This window comes from Callionymus lyra, chromosome 16 (assembly GCF_982586985.1).
Source record: "Callionymus lyra chromosome 16, fCalLyr1.hap1.1, whole genome shotgun sequence".
In the NCBI taxonomy this organism is placed as follows: domain Eukaryota; kingdom Metazoa; phylum Chordata; class Actinopteri; order Syngnathiformes; family Callionymidae; genus Callionymus; species Callionymus lyra.
In genome coordinates, this window is record NC_141833.1 from 557,939 (window position 1) to 572,288 (window position 14,350).

The 14,350-nt window shown below is 37.8% G+C and overlaps 1 protein-coding gene across 1 annotated transcript in view; it reads right to left on the reverse strand.

Moving 5' to 3' along the window:
• Positions 1-6,315, reverse strand: part of rem2 (RAS (RAD and GEM)-like GTP binding 2) — a 28,969-nt gene extending 22,654 nt beyond the window's left edge. Inside the window, exons 1-3 of the mRNA XM_087811606.1 lie at positions 6,065-6,315; positions 3,370-3,697; positions 137-210 (exon numbers count right to left, since the gene is read on the reverse strand). Coding sequence (XP_087667732.1) covers positions 137-210; positions 3,370-3,697; positions 6,065-6,076 — 414 coding nt within the window. The 5' untranslated portion in view covers positions 6,077-6,315. The remainder of the gene's footprint in view (positions 1-136; positions 211-3,369; positions 3,698-6,064) is intronic.
• Positions 6,316-14,350: the final 8,035 nt, after the last annotated feature.

A 14,350-nucleotide genomic window follows, 5' to 3' on the forward strand; every position in this document is an offset into this window, starting at 1 on the left:
CCACTGAAGGAAATCAAAAAATAGTTTTTTTTTAGAGTGAGAAAATAACAAAGGCAGGAGAACAGAAAGCTCATGGCGGCTTTTCTGCTCCGAGAAAGACAAGCATGAAAGAAATGAAACAATTGTTGCTGCTCACCTGTTTCCAGTTGTCAAAAACAATGACTTTGCTGTCCTCATCATCCACCGTCACTGAGCACTCGTAGCCCTCACCTACAAGTTGAGACACACAAGTGAGGAGGTCATGTATCTTCTTACGTACAATTACTGTAATCATTTATAATCTTAAATTGACATTTTTCTTACATGAACAACAGGTTTCCCACTGTGAATGTGTAGTGTATTACTTATGAGCCACAACATTTCAGGTCAATTTTAAATGGAAAAAAACACTAGAATTGGTCACATGGACATCACAGTTTTGGATTACTATGAATAACCTTCATAGGTTCAGGATTATTTTAAATTAGATCTCATCCACACCAATGTTGGAACAACTCTCATGACAGTTTTAATTTGACCCTGGAGCAATATTGTCCCGAAAAGTAGCACGGGTGGACTTCTTCCAGGTAAATAAGGATTCCGGCTTACTCATTGATCCTAGCAAACCCCTGCCAGTGTTATTGTTTTAATGGACTTTTAAATTTTCTATATATTTTTTGACTGTCCATAAATAGACATAGACATAAATGTCTTGGTAAACCATGTATCCAACCACTTCTTTCCAATAGCTGTCCTGGCAATTTCACAAGAAAATATATATTTCAGTTTTTCTATTATCATCAGAACTACATAACTAAAAACTCAATTACCAATTTAGAACATTTTAGCTAAGATCTGGGCGTACACTCTGTCAGCACTTTCACTAATTAGCCAAAATAAGGTTAGTTTTTTTATTAGGAATCACAAAACACACATTGTACGGATTTTGTTTACATTTTTTTTATTTGTAAATCTATTTATTCACCAATGTTTTAATTTTGACAGGAGGTATTTAAGCAGTGCCTTCAGCAGAAGAACAGAAACAGCTGAAAACCACACTATGGTGGCTGCATTTGTTTCTAGTAGAACAGCCCAGATGAAAGGTTTTCCCAAATGCTGGTTCCATCACGCTGTCATTTGAACAAGTACCAGCTTCTTAAGGAATAAGTTCATGTAGCAAAGCAACAACAAGGTTACTGTTGGGTCTGTGGCACTGACTGAAGGATTTACTCACGACAGGAAGAACATGGTATTCAGTCTTACACCAGCAAGACAGTTCTTCCAGAATCTTATTGTCATCACTAATGTCAGAGAAAAACACACCTACTGTATATAAGTGCTCTCTAGATTTAAGTCTTTTTAAATAACTTTGTGAGACTGACTCCATTGAAGATGACAAAACGTCTGCTTGTTGTGAATTTCAACTTATTTAAGATGACCCCGTTGAACTTGGGGTTTGGATTGAATTTGAAAAGTCCATTTTTTCCAAAACCTCTCATAGACTATTCATTTTCAACAAACTTTCTAAAGCAATTTTCAATTAATAATCAGCTGCCGACCATCATCTCACAAGGATGAGTATTGATTTTTTTTGTAAGAAAAAGCAGAGCATCTGTTATCTGCTCTGCCAGCAGTAATTAAGCCTAGTAGATTTTGTTTCTCCAAAAATGCCTCTTATATAATTATGACGGCAATAGCTAGAACTACCAATGTATCAAGCTTTAAATTAGCTGAATTATTTAAGAAGTTTATAAATTGAGTAATGAGGGCGATACAGGGGACTTGAAGGATCTATTCAATTTCTATTGTTGACATTGTTTGGTTGTGATGAAACATCAACATGGAGGGTTTTTTAGGTGGACTTAGGAGCTTTTTATTAAAGAAACTAACTAATTTCTCTTTAAACAATATCATATTGAGCTACAGTGGACTAAAAGTTTATTTCTCTCTCTTTGTGTATCAACTTTCATTCATTGTAAATACTAACAGGGTAGGATGGCATGGCTTGAGTCACTGAAAAAACATTGTGCATGGCTGCATTCACAGTCACTTCTCTCAGCCAGAATATCAGCCAGCTAAGAAATAATATGTAACAGCAGACATGGCCCATAAAATGAGGACACTGTTTCATACACTTTCATCAGCTCATCACCAGGTATTGCACATGTAGGTTTTGCCAGTTCAAAGTTTACCTTTGTTTTGTCCAAAATAAAATGTTCTTGTTTTAAATAAGGCTTGATATTTCAGAGGATAGCAGTGTTTTTTTTTGTTTTTTTTTAAATCTGTGCACTGCTGCCCTTACAATATACAACAATTTGGTTAACTGAAATGAATGTATGCTAAATTAAATAAGTTGGATTGGAAATTAATTGGGTTATCAATTATATGGCTGAAAAACTATAATTTTATGAAAATGAAAAACAAAATGGATAAAAAACATCTGTGTATTTACCCTTAAGTCAATTAAAACAAGGTATTTCCAAACCTTCTAAGGGAAGGTCATGGAAGATAAAGGGTGACAGTGTAAAAATGCAAATGGAGGGTTTCTACAGTATATGGGTTACATAGTCCCTTAGCAAAACTGCAGATTGTTTTATTTGTAAATATATTTATTCACCAATGTTTTAATTTTGACAGGAGGTATTTATGCAGTGGCTTCAACAAAAAAACAAAACTGCAGATGGTAGCCAGTGTGTTACTAGAATGTGTTTTCATCATGGAGGGGATGTGTTGAGCTGAATCATGAAATCATTATTTGTGTTTAAATACTGGTTAAATAAATCTGCTTTTCTTGCCCCTGTCTGTGATGTCACTGACGTTCAAACAAACAAACATTCAACTCACACATACATACATTTTTGTATAGAAGTGACTGAAAACACAAAAATACATAAATGAAGCCAGTCAGATAATCCGACACGAAGATGTTAATGCATTTGAGAATTTCAAGTCTTACTCCGGTCGCATAATATATTGAGTTGTTGCATCGGCGAGAGACGCCGCGGGACCATCCATAACAAAGTCGATATATTACAAGACGGGACTGTGTTGCTTTAGTCAGCAAGTTGCTCTCTTTCACTTTCCCTTTCACCCTAAATCTTCATATCAGTGAATTGGACTATCTGACTTCAACAGCAGATCATTTTTAGGATGCTAGTAGGATTGTCAATGTTGCACACTTTCAGATATTAAGTGACCATGTTATGATCTTAATATTGGGGTTTAATCATGTCATATCATGAGGTCTTTCTTAAAAAAAATCAAGGTGGTGTCTAGACTTCGCCTTAATAAAATGAGGTGGTGCCGATGTGCTGAAGGCTATTGTGTGATGAGCTTGGTTGGCAGGGTTATCAATAAAGGGTTTCACAGTCCGTGACACACAGACATTACCACATGCTTGGGTCTCAGAGTCTATGGAGAGGGATCTGTCCGACTGCCCGGCGAGCGACAGAGCCAGCGACGACTTGCCCACACCGTTCTGTCCCAGCAGCACTATCCTCAGAGCGCCTCCATGGTAGGACTGTGCACTGGGCAGCTGGTTAAACGACTCGTCCCGAGGCACCGTGGTCTCACTGATCGGCAGGGTGGCAGGTTGCTCCAGGCCCGGGATCCAATCGCAGTCGTCGGCTACAGCCTCTTCCCTCCTCAGCTGGTGCTTGACAGGTAGGGGTGTGCTTCCTCGCCGCAGGGGTGGCGCCGTGGTCAGAAACATACTGTACTGAAACAAAAATGGCAAACAGATAAGACCCTTTTTTTCATGGCTCCTGACCCATATAGTACCAGCGTTACTATTGTGTTTAAAAATAGAAGAGGGCGATAAGAGGGGGGAGAGTCATCACCTACTTGGAGGTGCCAACCACAGAGGTGTGAGCGATAAGTGACAGGAAAGCATAGAGGAAGTAGGTGGGGAGAGATATCAGTGAGCTTTTGCCAAGGTGGAGAAAATCTGACGTGAGAAAGAGGAGAGCACATGGAGGCAGAGAACATGGAGACTGGGAACTGAACAAAAAGCCTTTGTAGCTACATATGTTAATTTCATGTTTGAAATGGAATAACTGCACAGAGAGAAAAACAACACCAGGGATGTGTGGAATAGAGCTACAGCTGCGTCAAAGCAGGACACAAGTGAGGTCAGGTGCATATCCACTGTGTATTGAAAAGAAAGTCATAAAATAATTATTATAAAATATTATTATTATATTATAATAATATTATAAAATAGGTCAGAAACCCCTCCAACCTCTTCCAGTATTTTTCTCAGAAAAGTATATGGAAAGCAGAGCATACTCTTCAATAGAAACACAGCTATTAATCTTACTCCAGCTATACCCCAGGGACCCAGTGGGCCCACAGGAGGGAGGGGACTATTGGCACTTTATTAAAAGAAGCACAAAGAGCAGATTATGATTCCCACCATAAGAACAAACCCTCCTATAGTGCTACCAAAACAAGTAAGAAATCATCATGCAAAGCAACTTTCCTGACAAGAGTAAGCAATCGTAGAGTCCACCTATAGTCTCCTATGACAACAGAAGATTGTTTTAAAGCATCAACAGAATTTTACACCACAATCTTTAGCTGGATTGTACTCTATGTCTGCTACTTGGGTTTTATATTATGTTTGTTTACAATTGTAATTGAATCTTAACAATTACAAAGATAAATAGGTGATTTGTTATATATTGAATTGTAATATGAATGATTTGTGTTGGATAGAAAAACATGAAAAAGGACAAAAATGTATCACATTTTAAATCTCAATGTTATAAATTAACTCATTTAGCATACCTACCAAAAATAACTCCATCCTAGTTTTGAACCACAGCAGATGCAGCCCCTAAAGGCTATGTCAGAAACTTCCCAATATACAGGGTCAAAATATTTAGAATAAACTCCATCAGCCTTTGGTTAATTCATTAAAAATATATGTTTCCCTTTTAGTCAAAGATCTTAAATAAAAAAATGTTTTTGACCCGCACACATTGGGTTAATCAATCAAGTTTATTTTTATTCATTTATGAGTTTGACTCTTTAGTTATTTTGCCGATGATGGAAAAACACTGAATTAGAGTTTGTTTATCAGATTAAATTAACCAAATATAATATTATTATAATTGTATCAATGCTGGTATCTTGTCTGTTGCAAGTGCGAGAGAGGAATTTAAGTTTTAAGATAAGATGTCTCTGTGCCAGGAAATTGACTGAAGTGTGAACCACCTCTGACCTTGTGGGTAGTAAACAGTCATACTTGTGTTTTAGTTAGACCATTCAAATAATAAGTAAGTAAGTAAGTAAGTAATATTTATAGAGCACTTTTCCAGACCAGGGTCACAAAGCGCTTAAACAATCAAATCAATAAGATAATAAATAATAATAAAATAATCTTTGTGCCTGAAGAAGGACTGAGATATTCAACCATTGAGACATGTAAGATCTCATAACATTAAAGTTGACTGTGCAGTCACAATCTGTTTTTAAGTGTATAACACACACATTACATAGAGTGTAGAAACACAAACCACACCTCAGAGCGAGAAGAACTGCACACACTACAGGGGTGTGTGTTACTCTCAGTCGAGGTGTGGCTCTCAGTAACTGTATCTTCTACTACTATCATAGACTCTCGTGACGTGATACACTCGTCAGGTGGCTCAATTAAGTTAATTGAAAGAGCTCATCAATTAAACATGGCCTCTATTGTGCCAGGGGCCTCTGGGGAGCCGTGCAGGCGATGACAGCTCTGACCGCAGGCTCAGCCCGTGTAAGTCAGGGGTTAATCTCTCTCCCTGAGCCACGCTGACAAGAAAACTAGGCCAAACAACAGTTCACAATGCAATATTAATACACGCAGAGTAGTTGGAATCTGCAGCACAAATCCACTGTCTGGGGCCGATAACAATCGATTCAAGTCTATTTTATCCAGGTGGAATATAATCTTGAGACATATTATATTATAATATCAATCATATATTGCTACAGTTATTAGAGCAATCAGAACAACAATAACACATATTTGACCACGTGTTAGTTATTTTAAAGTCCAAATGACTAAAGTGAATCACGTCAACAGATCTGTCGTCTTTACCTGGTCAGCCATGGTGGTCTCCTGGGGTCACCTCCTCAAGCGCTCGAGTTCTCAAGCCAGAGATGAAGTCATGAGTGGCATCTCCTCGCAAAAGAGACGCGCAGGATCACGAGGATGTTGTTGTGTCTCCGCGGCGAGTACGATCCTTCAGCGCCGCCCGAGAGGAAGAGGAGAGGAGAGGTCTGGGCGCGCGACGATTCTGGTCCACACCTGCTCGTGCGCGCGCTCCATGAGTAGGAATGAGAGGGAATCAGCTCCACACATGCCCTCCTGTCATTGGTGCTCCGATGGTCAGCAGCTTCTGTCCCCACCTTCACCTTCTACCTACTCGTCTCTCCCTCCTTCTGAGTTTCTGTCTCCCGGTGTGGACGTACCTGGAGGTGCGTCCTTGTCGGTGGAGGTGAAGATGGTGTTCAGGTGTGTGTTGATCTTGCAGAGAGTGACCAGTCTCAGCTCCTGCCTTCCACAGATATGCATGAATTTAGTTGTCCTGAAACAAAGACGGTGCAGTTGCCAGGAATGCGCCACCAGAGGGACACAGAGGGAACTAACCGTGTGTTACAATGACATGATCGAATGTTTCATAGAATAATATGATTCTCGATGAATCCTTACAAACAGAAGTTTATACATTTACAAAGAATGTAAGTATTATAATTGTATTTTTGTACGATAAAAAAGACTGTATATGAAGTGAAGTAATATCCTTGTCATGTCATTTGCATCTATTGAGTCACCACAGACAGTGAAATCAAGTCGACGAAAAAAGTTCACATAAATGTATGATTATACTAACATTCTGATTCATCCTGAGGATAAAAAGCGATGTTATTACTTCCAATGTAACAGTGACTGTCATACAGCTAATCCATGTGAAGAGTTAGGATTTTCAATGTTTCACATAAACATAATAATGAACTCAGAGGATGATGAGACAACCATGGTCACTCCAAATAAGAAAGAAGAAATATGTTTATGATGTCATTCTTATAAAATAATCTGTTTTATAATAATTACACGGCAGTACACTTTTTTGTTTTAGCTCTCAAGTGTCCGATTCTGGTGAAAATATATCAGCGTTATTCATATTTAATACAAGATACCATCACTTCATTTCAATTCCATTTTTTTTACCACATCAAGCGCAGAAATGTACAGTATTAATGTGTTGTTGATTGTTGTTTTATGTGTTTAGACATAAAAGCCATGATCTGTGTCTGACATATTACAGCTGCTGAACTAAGTTAATATTTAAACTAATTTATTTTTAATTATCTCAAAATGAAAAAAAAAGTTTGATCTTCAAACAAGATTTTTTTTTTACTATCATCAGCCATATATTTATAGTTTAGGTTTTCCCTTTTTCCAGGTGTGCTTATTCATAGAGCAGTTTGTTTCCATCATCCAGTCACAAGACCTAAAACATATATTTATTTCAATAATTAAAAAGGTTTTCCTGATGTAACTTTGATGTGAGAAATAAAAGGTTTGCTATTTATTTGGGAATAAGTCAAATTTACAAAGTGTATTATAGGGTGGTAAATGAAAACTAAGAAAATAAGCTATAAACTAGCTAACTAAAGTTGGCAAGTACTGATGGGATTTACATGGTGTTAAGTAAAAAAAAAACTATATAGGATAATGCAATTTTTTTAAAGGGATTTTAAGTGTTAAAGGCCCTATTGGTTATTTTTACAAAATAGTATTTCTGACCCTGGTGTCGGAATATCGTAACTGAAATGTCGTCAATTCAATTGTTTACAATACAAAAATAATCCTAAACTCCTACCATCATTATTCCATCTAGTTTACTCTACTTTAGCTCATTATTTAGGAAGTTGTTGCTCCTCTCTTGCACATGATTGCATGATTACAACGCTGATTATAATTGGAAATTATGTGGATTGTGTTTGTAATCTTGGGAATACAGCAGGAGGTGTAACATTAGTTTTTTTCGCCAGCATGAGTTCATCTTCTCATACATATTAAGTTGTATCATCTTGCTCATCTTTATACCCAGGCTGAATGTATTGTTTTATCAGGTTCAGCTAGTTGAGACCTACTGGTCTGTATATAGGACCAAAGCCCAAGCTTGTCCCCAACTGAATCCATCATTTAATCATCTGTATCTGCCAAGAACTAGGGTTAGGGCTCGGCTGATGAAGTGAAAATGTGATCGAGTGTGAAGGAAACATGCCATACAGAGTCAAAGAGATCCTTTGCCTGGGATGCTATCCTTTTTAAGCCGTAGCTAATCTGCAGACTTAATTAAGACACTCCAGGACATCAGGGCTGGTGGAGGATCACCAATGACAGAGGTAAACGCTCTCAATAGTCTCGAGGATGATATCGACTCTAGTTTGTCATTTGAACCCACAGTGAGGTTATTTAAAGGTCAAGGGAGAACAGAAGCATGATTTATAACTGACTGTGCTCCAGCAAGGTCAGAGACGACTTTAAGTGTCCATCCCTCAGAACCACCCTTCTAATTAGGACCACATCATCACATGTAATTACATTACATCTCAGTGCATTTTTAAATTATGCATACAGCTTCACATTAACAGAGCAGTTGGTCAACCTTTGCCATTTGTAAAATGGAACGTTTGTATTCAAAGGTTGTTTTATGGTCAACTGGGTAATAGACACTCTATCTAGGCCCATATTAGGACCATATGGTGGCTCTTGGCACTAAATCTCCAACCCTGTCCCCAACCCCAAACTATATTGGGTTTACATTTATTTATTTCATTTACTCATAATTATTGTTATTATACATGTATTATTATTACATTAATATGCATGATGGGTAATGTAAAACATTTGAACTACTTTAAGTGAAAAAAGCTCTCTGTCCTCTAGTCTGACTCAACTGGACCTGGGTTACAACGACCTGCAGGATCCAGAAGTGGAGCTGCTGTCTGCTGGACTGAGGAGTCCACACCGTCACCTGGAGACTCTCAGGCCAGAACATCGTTTCTACAGCTTCAGAGCTGAAACGTGAAAGTCAGAGGTGGAGACTCCAGAGAGTCAAAGTTTTGTCTTCAGTTTGTTATTCAATAAAGCAGCTGATTCTAAGTGACCTCAGAAAACGTATGAACGATACTTTTAAAGTAATGGTTTAAAAAAAACAACCCCTACTCAACATTAAGCATTTTTAAATAAATGTGGGTGGTAAACAAAATAACATTCCATCAGATGACAATAAAGGTCCAAGATACACTCAAATCAACACATGTGTTGAATAACCTCCTTGGCTTCAAAAAATACATATGCAGTGGTGGAGCGCCCTACATAACACAAGGGATAAGATGAGTTGGAGTAAATGCTGTAGAGTTAGTCTCTCAACATCTCTGCTGCAGCTGTCACTGTGTGGAATTGTTTGTCCCACTAAATTTCTTGTTTGACAGTAAAACGATAAAAACATGGAGTCCGTTCCGTCGATCCAACACGACGTCACTTCCTGTCCCAGTTCTTATACTTCGCTTTGTGGAGAAAGATGGACAATCAGAGTGTGTCAAGGGTAATTTATTCTCCACTCCAAGTCAAACAAAATACAAGCTTTACGATCGCGACAGGACACACTATCTCCCAGGGACTGTACAGGTCAATAGCCCCGGGAGAAAAGGCCTCGATCTGTAGAAACATCGCTATATTTAAGGCAAATTTCCCGCCCAGGGGGTCGTCCTTTCTTGCTAAATTGTCCTTTCAAGTTCCCTGTGTCCCGATCCCCCATTGAGAGACATCCTAATTTGTTTTCTTGTAATCGAATTATTCAAATGTTCTTGGGTGGGGGTTTCCGTCTTTTAGCCCCCCTTTCCCGGGTGTGTCTTGCTTCGTTCTTTGATCTACGATTTAAGGTGTGATTTGCAGATAAACATGTTTTAAATTACCGGTGTCGTAGCTCTAATTCTGATCCGAGCTTGCCTCGAACCAGTGAATCAGTCTGGAGTGGAATATTGATTGTCAATGTTTAGTCAAACGTTTAAGCTCTTAGATAAAGCGAGTAATTTATACTTTGTATTTTGATTATCTTTTAGCATTAATTTAACTATGGCGTATACGTATAGTGTATAATAATTTTAATCTAACAACTGACACATTTTATGTTTAATAAGTTCTGAGGGTAAGTGCTGACAATTCCCTAAATCTAACAAGGATTTACGGTTGTGTTGGGGCCACACTAATTCCATTTTTGTCCCCTGTCTGTTCTGCAATCTAGTGTTTGAAAAGAAGCTGACACATGGTTTTTGTGTCCTGGAGTTTTGTTATTACTTTTTCTTCACTGTCTGACCTTCAGACAGACAGTAAGATTAACAAGATCATTTATTTAACTTTTAGACCTTAAAAACTCTCCAAAAATGGTATCTGTAGTTCAATTTTGACTATTTAATGCATGTTAAATTAGTTGTGTTGTTAAGTTTGAGGTGCATTTCGATGCTTTTTTTTTGCTATCATTCATGAGTAAACAAAGTTGATGCTGAAAACTAATTCCACCGGGAACGTGGGTGCAACAGCACTAGAAAGGTCATGTGACTAAATTTTGTCAAGTCGTTTGCAACAACACAACAGAAAAATGCAACATCTGTTGTGTTTCATGCTCAAGTGATACTGTAAAGCAATAAACTTTATTACCCCAGTTTTCCCAGACAAAGCGCCAACTAAAATCTTGTTTATGGGTTTTTTAAAGAGACAAAGTGTCGCCCTCTTAACACATTCCTCTGACTCCACCCTCCTATCGAACATCCGATTTTGTCACAGCAATAAAAGATGTTTATTCACTTTGTCGTGTGCTGCAAACTTCCCCGCGATTCAGCTGCTACCAGCAAGATGTGAGTGGCTCAGTGTGTTTGCTGTGAGCCAAAGTGACTGCAAGAAAGAGTCAGGCTGAGCCGGAGTGATGGAGAGAACATTGTGAGGACAGCGGAGCACGGGGTGAGCAAGGTGAACAGGCCACTGGAAAAGTTGTAATGAAAAAAAACAACCCAAGTAAACAGCACTAACACAACACTGTGGCACCACCAAATACAAGGAGTGTGAATCAGATAGATGATAATTGCTGTAACAATTTTCTACTTTGCGTGTGATTTTTAAAAAGATTTATCAGTTGGGGAAGTTGCATATAAAACTACAGGACACAACCATAAATCAACTTTCATTTAGGAAAATATTTAGATTTTAAACAAAAAACATTACAGTATTACTATGTTAAACAGTATTGTTTAACATAGTGTAGTATCAATGTCAGAATTCTTAGTCAATTGAGTGGAACGATGTTCACTTCAACAGTTTTAAATATATTTTTAACACATTAACATGTTCAAGATGGAGCAAACCATATTTATACAGGAACTATTTAATCCATGTTTAAATATTACAAACCTTACAATTCTAAAAACCACTAAAATGTTATCAATGTTATCTCTACCTTCACCATATTCTATAATGATACAGCACAAACAAACTTTTTATTCCTTCCTCACATGAAACTTTACTCAAGGTTTAGACTTAAGTGACATTCGTGTGTGTGCACGTGTGAAGGTGTGTGTGTGTGTCATATGGAGGGCATGGCCATGACAGTGAAGTGACAGCACTAGGGACGCAGCAGTGTGATCTCTCATTATCCGGCGCTTCACCTGACATAGAGCAGAGGGATTTTCTTTTCTGCAGCAGTTTGATTGTAAGTGATGTGCCCTCGTTCTTCATCTATCCATGAACCATCTGTGCATTTTCTGTTCTCCTGAGACTTCTTACTGTACTGTAAATGCTTTAGACTGATTTGGACTAGTGTTTTTGCTGTAAGGCTTAAGCAGTGAAAACGTGTTACCTATGAATACAGAAAGGATTTATACGTTTATCTAGCATTGTATGTTTTGGGGGGGTTCTTATTTATCCAGATAATTGGAATGGATATTCTAGCTATAACTGCCATGATTGGTCCTTTAAAGATTTTGTGTATTGTAAATAGTGACGTAATATTTTTTATAAAGAAAAACACGGCATTCTAAATGACTCTATTAACCCTATTTTGTGATATTACATGATATTATAATATGTTGTATAAATAAGATTTTCCACATCCTATTTTTTTAAGATCGCCTCCTGAGTAGGCTCATTCAGCTGATCATACTTTCAGTTGTCAGTGAGCCCCTTCATATTGTCTGCCTGCCTGTCTGCAACGTCCATCTTGTATTTAATCCTCGACATCACGTCTGTTGCAGCGGAAGTTATCAGTCTCCCAGCCTGAAGTCTTTCCTCATTCGAACACATTAAGTGTCAGTGTGCATGCACAGAATTTTGGATGATGGCCTAGCAGCTATCACTAAAATCAAGCTTAAAATATAGACTTGTTTGACTTATTTCATAACAATTACTCATGTCAAGGCTTAAATACAAGATTACAGAAGAAGACATTACAGATGCATGACAATTGAGCTACATTAACAAGGACTTATATTTTAGTCTATAACTCTAAAAAAGAACAGATTACTCAGAAAATAATCCAAACCCTTAGTCGACACGAGGGTGAATAGAATATAAGTGAATTTTGGGTGAACTATCACTTTAATTATTTATTCACAAGGTTAGAAAAAAATGCTGCGTATGTTTACTTTTTGCAAATAAATAGCTCCTAAATCTTCAAGAAACAATACACTTTCACAGCCAATTTTTTGTCCCAACAAATTGAACCAATTTAAGCTTTTTGCTACTCGTATCTTTCTTTTCTCTATATGATTTAAACACTATAATTCTAGTATGATATTGTTGAATCATCTTCCTCTGCATATTATTTCTTCTGCCTGTCTGTCTTTCTCCTGCACCTTCTGCTAGAACGCCTTCTAAACGCTGCTAGAGCCTGTAAAAATCTTTAGGTTAGCAGCATCTTAGGTGAAGAAAGTAGGCTTGTAGTGCTTAGCATTTTCTTATCTAGCATTTCTTTACAAATCACTGTGCTGCCAGTCAAACATGTTTAATGGAAAAAAGTATCTTTTGTTTGAAACTTATTTATAAATCCATCGCTAGGAATATATCAAAAAATTCAGTCTCTTTTCATAAAATCTACCGACAGACTCACTGGATTAGTGGGAAACTGATGAAAATGTGAGCTGGATAATGATAGTGAGAACTGAAAAGTGTCATCACTTTCATTCTGCTCTTCCAGCTCACTGGGCAGCAGGATCTGGCTGGATTAATTTTCAAGAAGATATCTCTTTTCCATGTCTAAGCTTTTAACAACTCAAGAACTTCAAATCAGTTCACGTTCAGGTCATTGAGTCTAAAATTAAACACAATTAGTTCAGCCTTGCTCATCGCATGTCTGTGTTGGGCTCTCGGCATTGGTTCTCATCTGTCATGCTACAATCTTTCCTCCCTCATTCTCTTCTGCCCTTTCTTTCACTTGCCTTTTCACGCTTCTGCTGAGTTTCAGTTTAAGTTGTATAATTAGCTACTTAATTTCTCAAACCCTGACTTGTGAGCATTTGACTATTAACTGAATACTTCTTAATGATCCATTCAGAACTATCTTCAGAGACTTTGCACTTGAGCCGCTCACGTACATCCACCTCCTTCATTTGGATGTTGAGCTTGAGTGATGCTGACAGATGGATGGAGGAACAAATCAACATTTGTTCATTTGTCCTTCCATCTGTGCCTCGCTCGCGGTATCACAGCTACTGATCATATTTTAGACTAAAGTGGGTGTAACGATGCATCAAGCCATTTAAGAAATTTGAGCTCATCATTCTGGATGTTTATGAGTCACCGTCACTTGTATATTATGGTTAAACCACTATCTATTCTAAATTTAAATGTCAGCCTGAGGGGTAATAAAAAGGTTCTTAAACTCAGTTTAAAAGTGAAAGTGAACACACGACCACAATAAAATTAAGTCTCCCAGGATGTTTTGTGAGGCTTTCTCTTGCTGCTTTTTGTGTGGGCGTAAACCCCAGAACTAGTGGGCAAAAATGTTAGTGATCCTTCCATACTTTTGATACAAACACTGTTTTACTTTTTTTTGAGGCACTAAACAAAATAGAGATACAGATGGATAAGTGAGAGAAGAGCGGAGAGTATAGATTAGGCCAACAGAGGGTGATGAAGAGAAATCTCTAAACCTTGACATTGTTGTCCGAATTAGAATCAAAGTTAAAGAGAATTAAGCGACTTCATGATTATGTCAGAACACCAGCCTGGAGCGCTGGAAGAGATGGAGTAGAAGGTCTGGTTTTAAACGGAACAGGTGATAAAGATAGTGCAGGAAAGAAGGATACAGAAAGAGCTCTG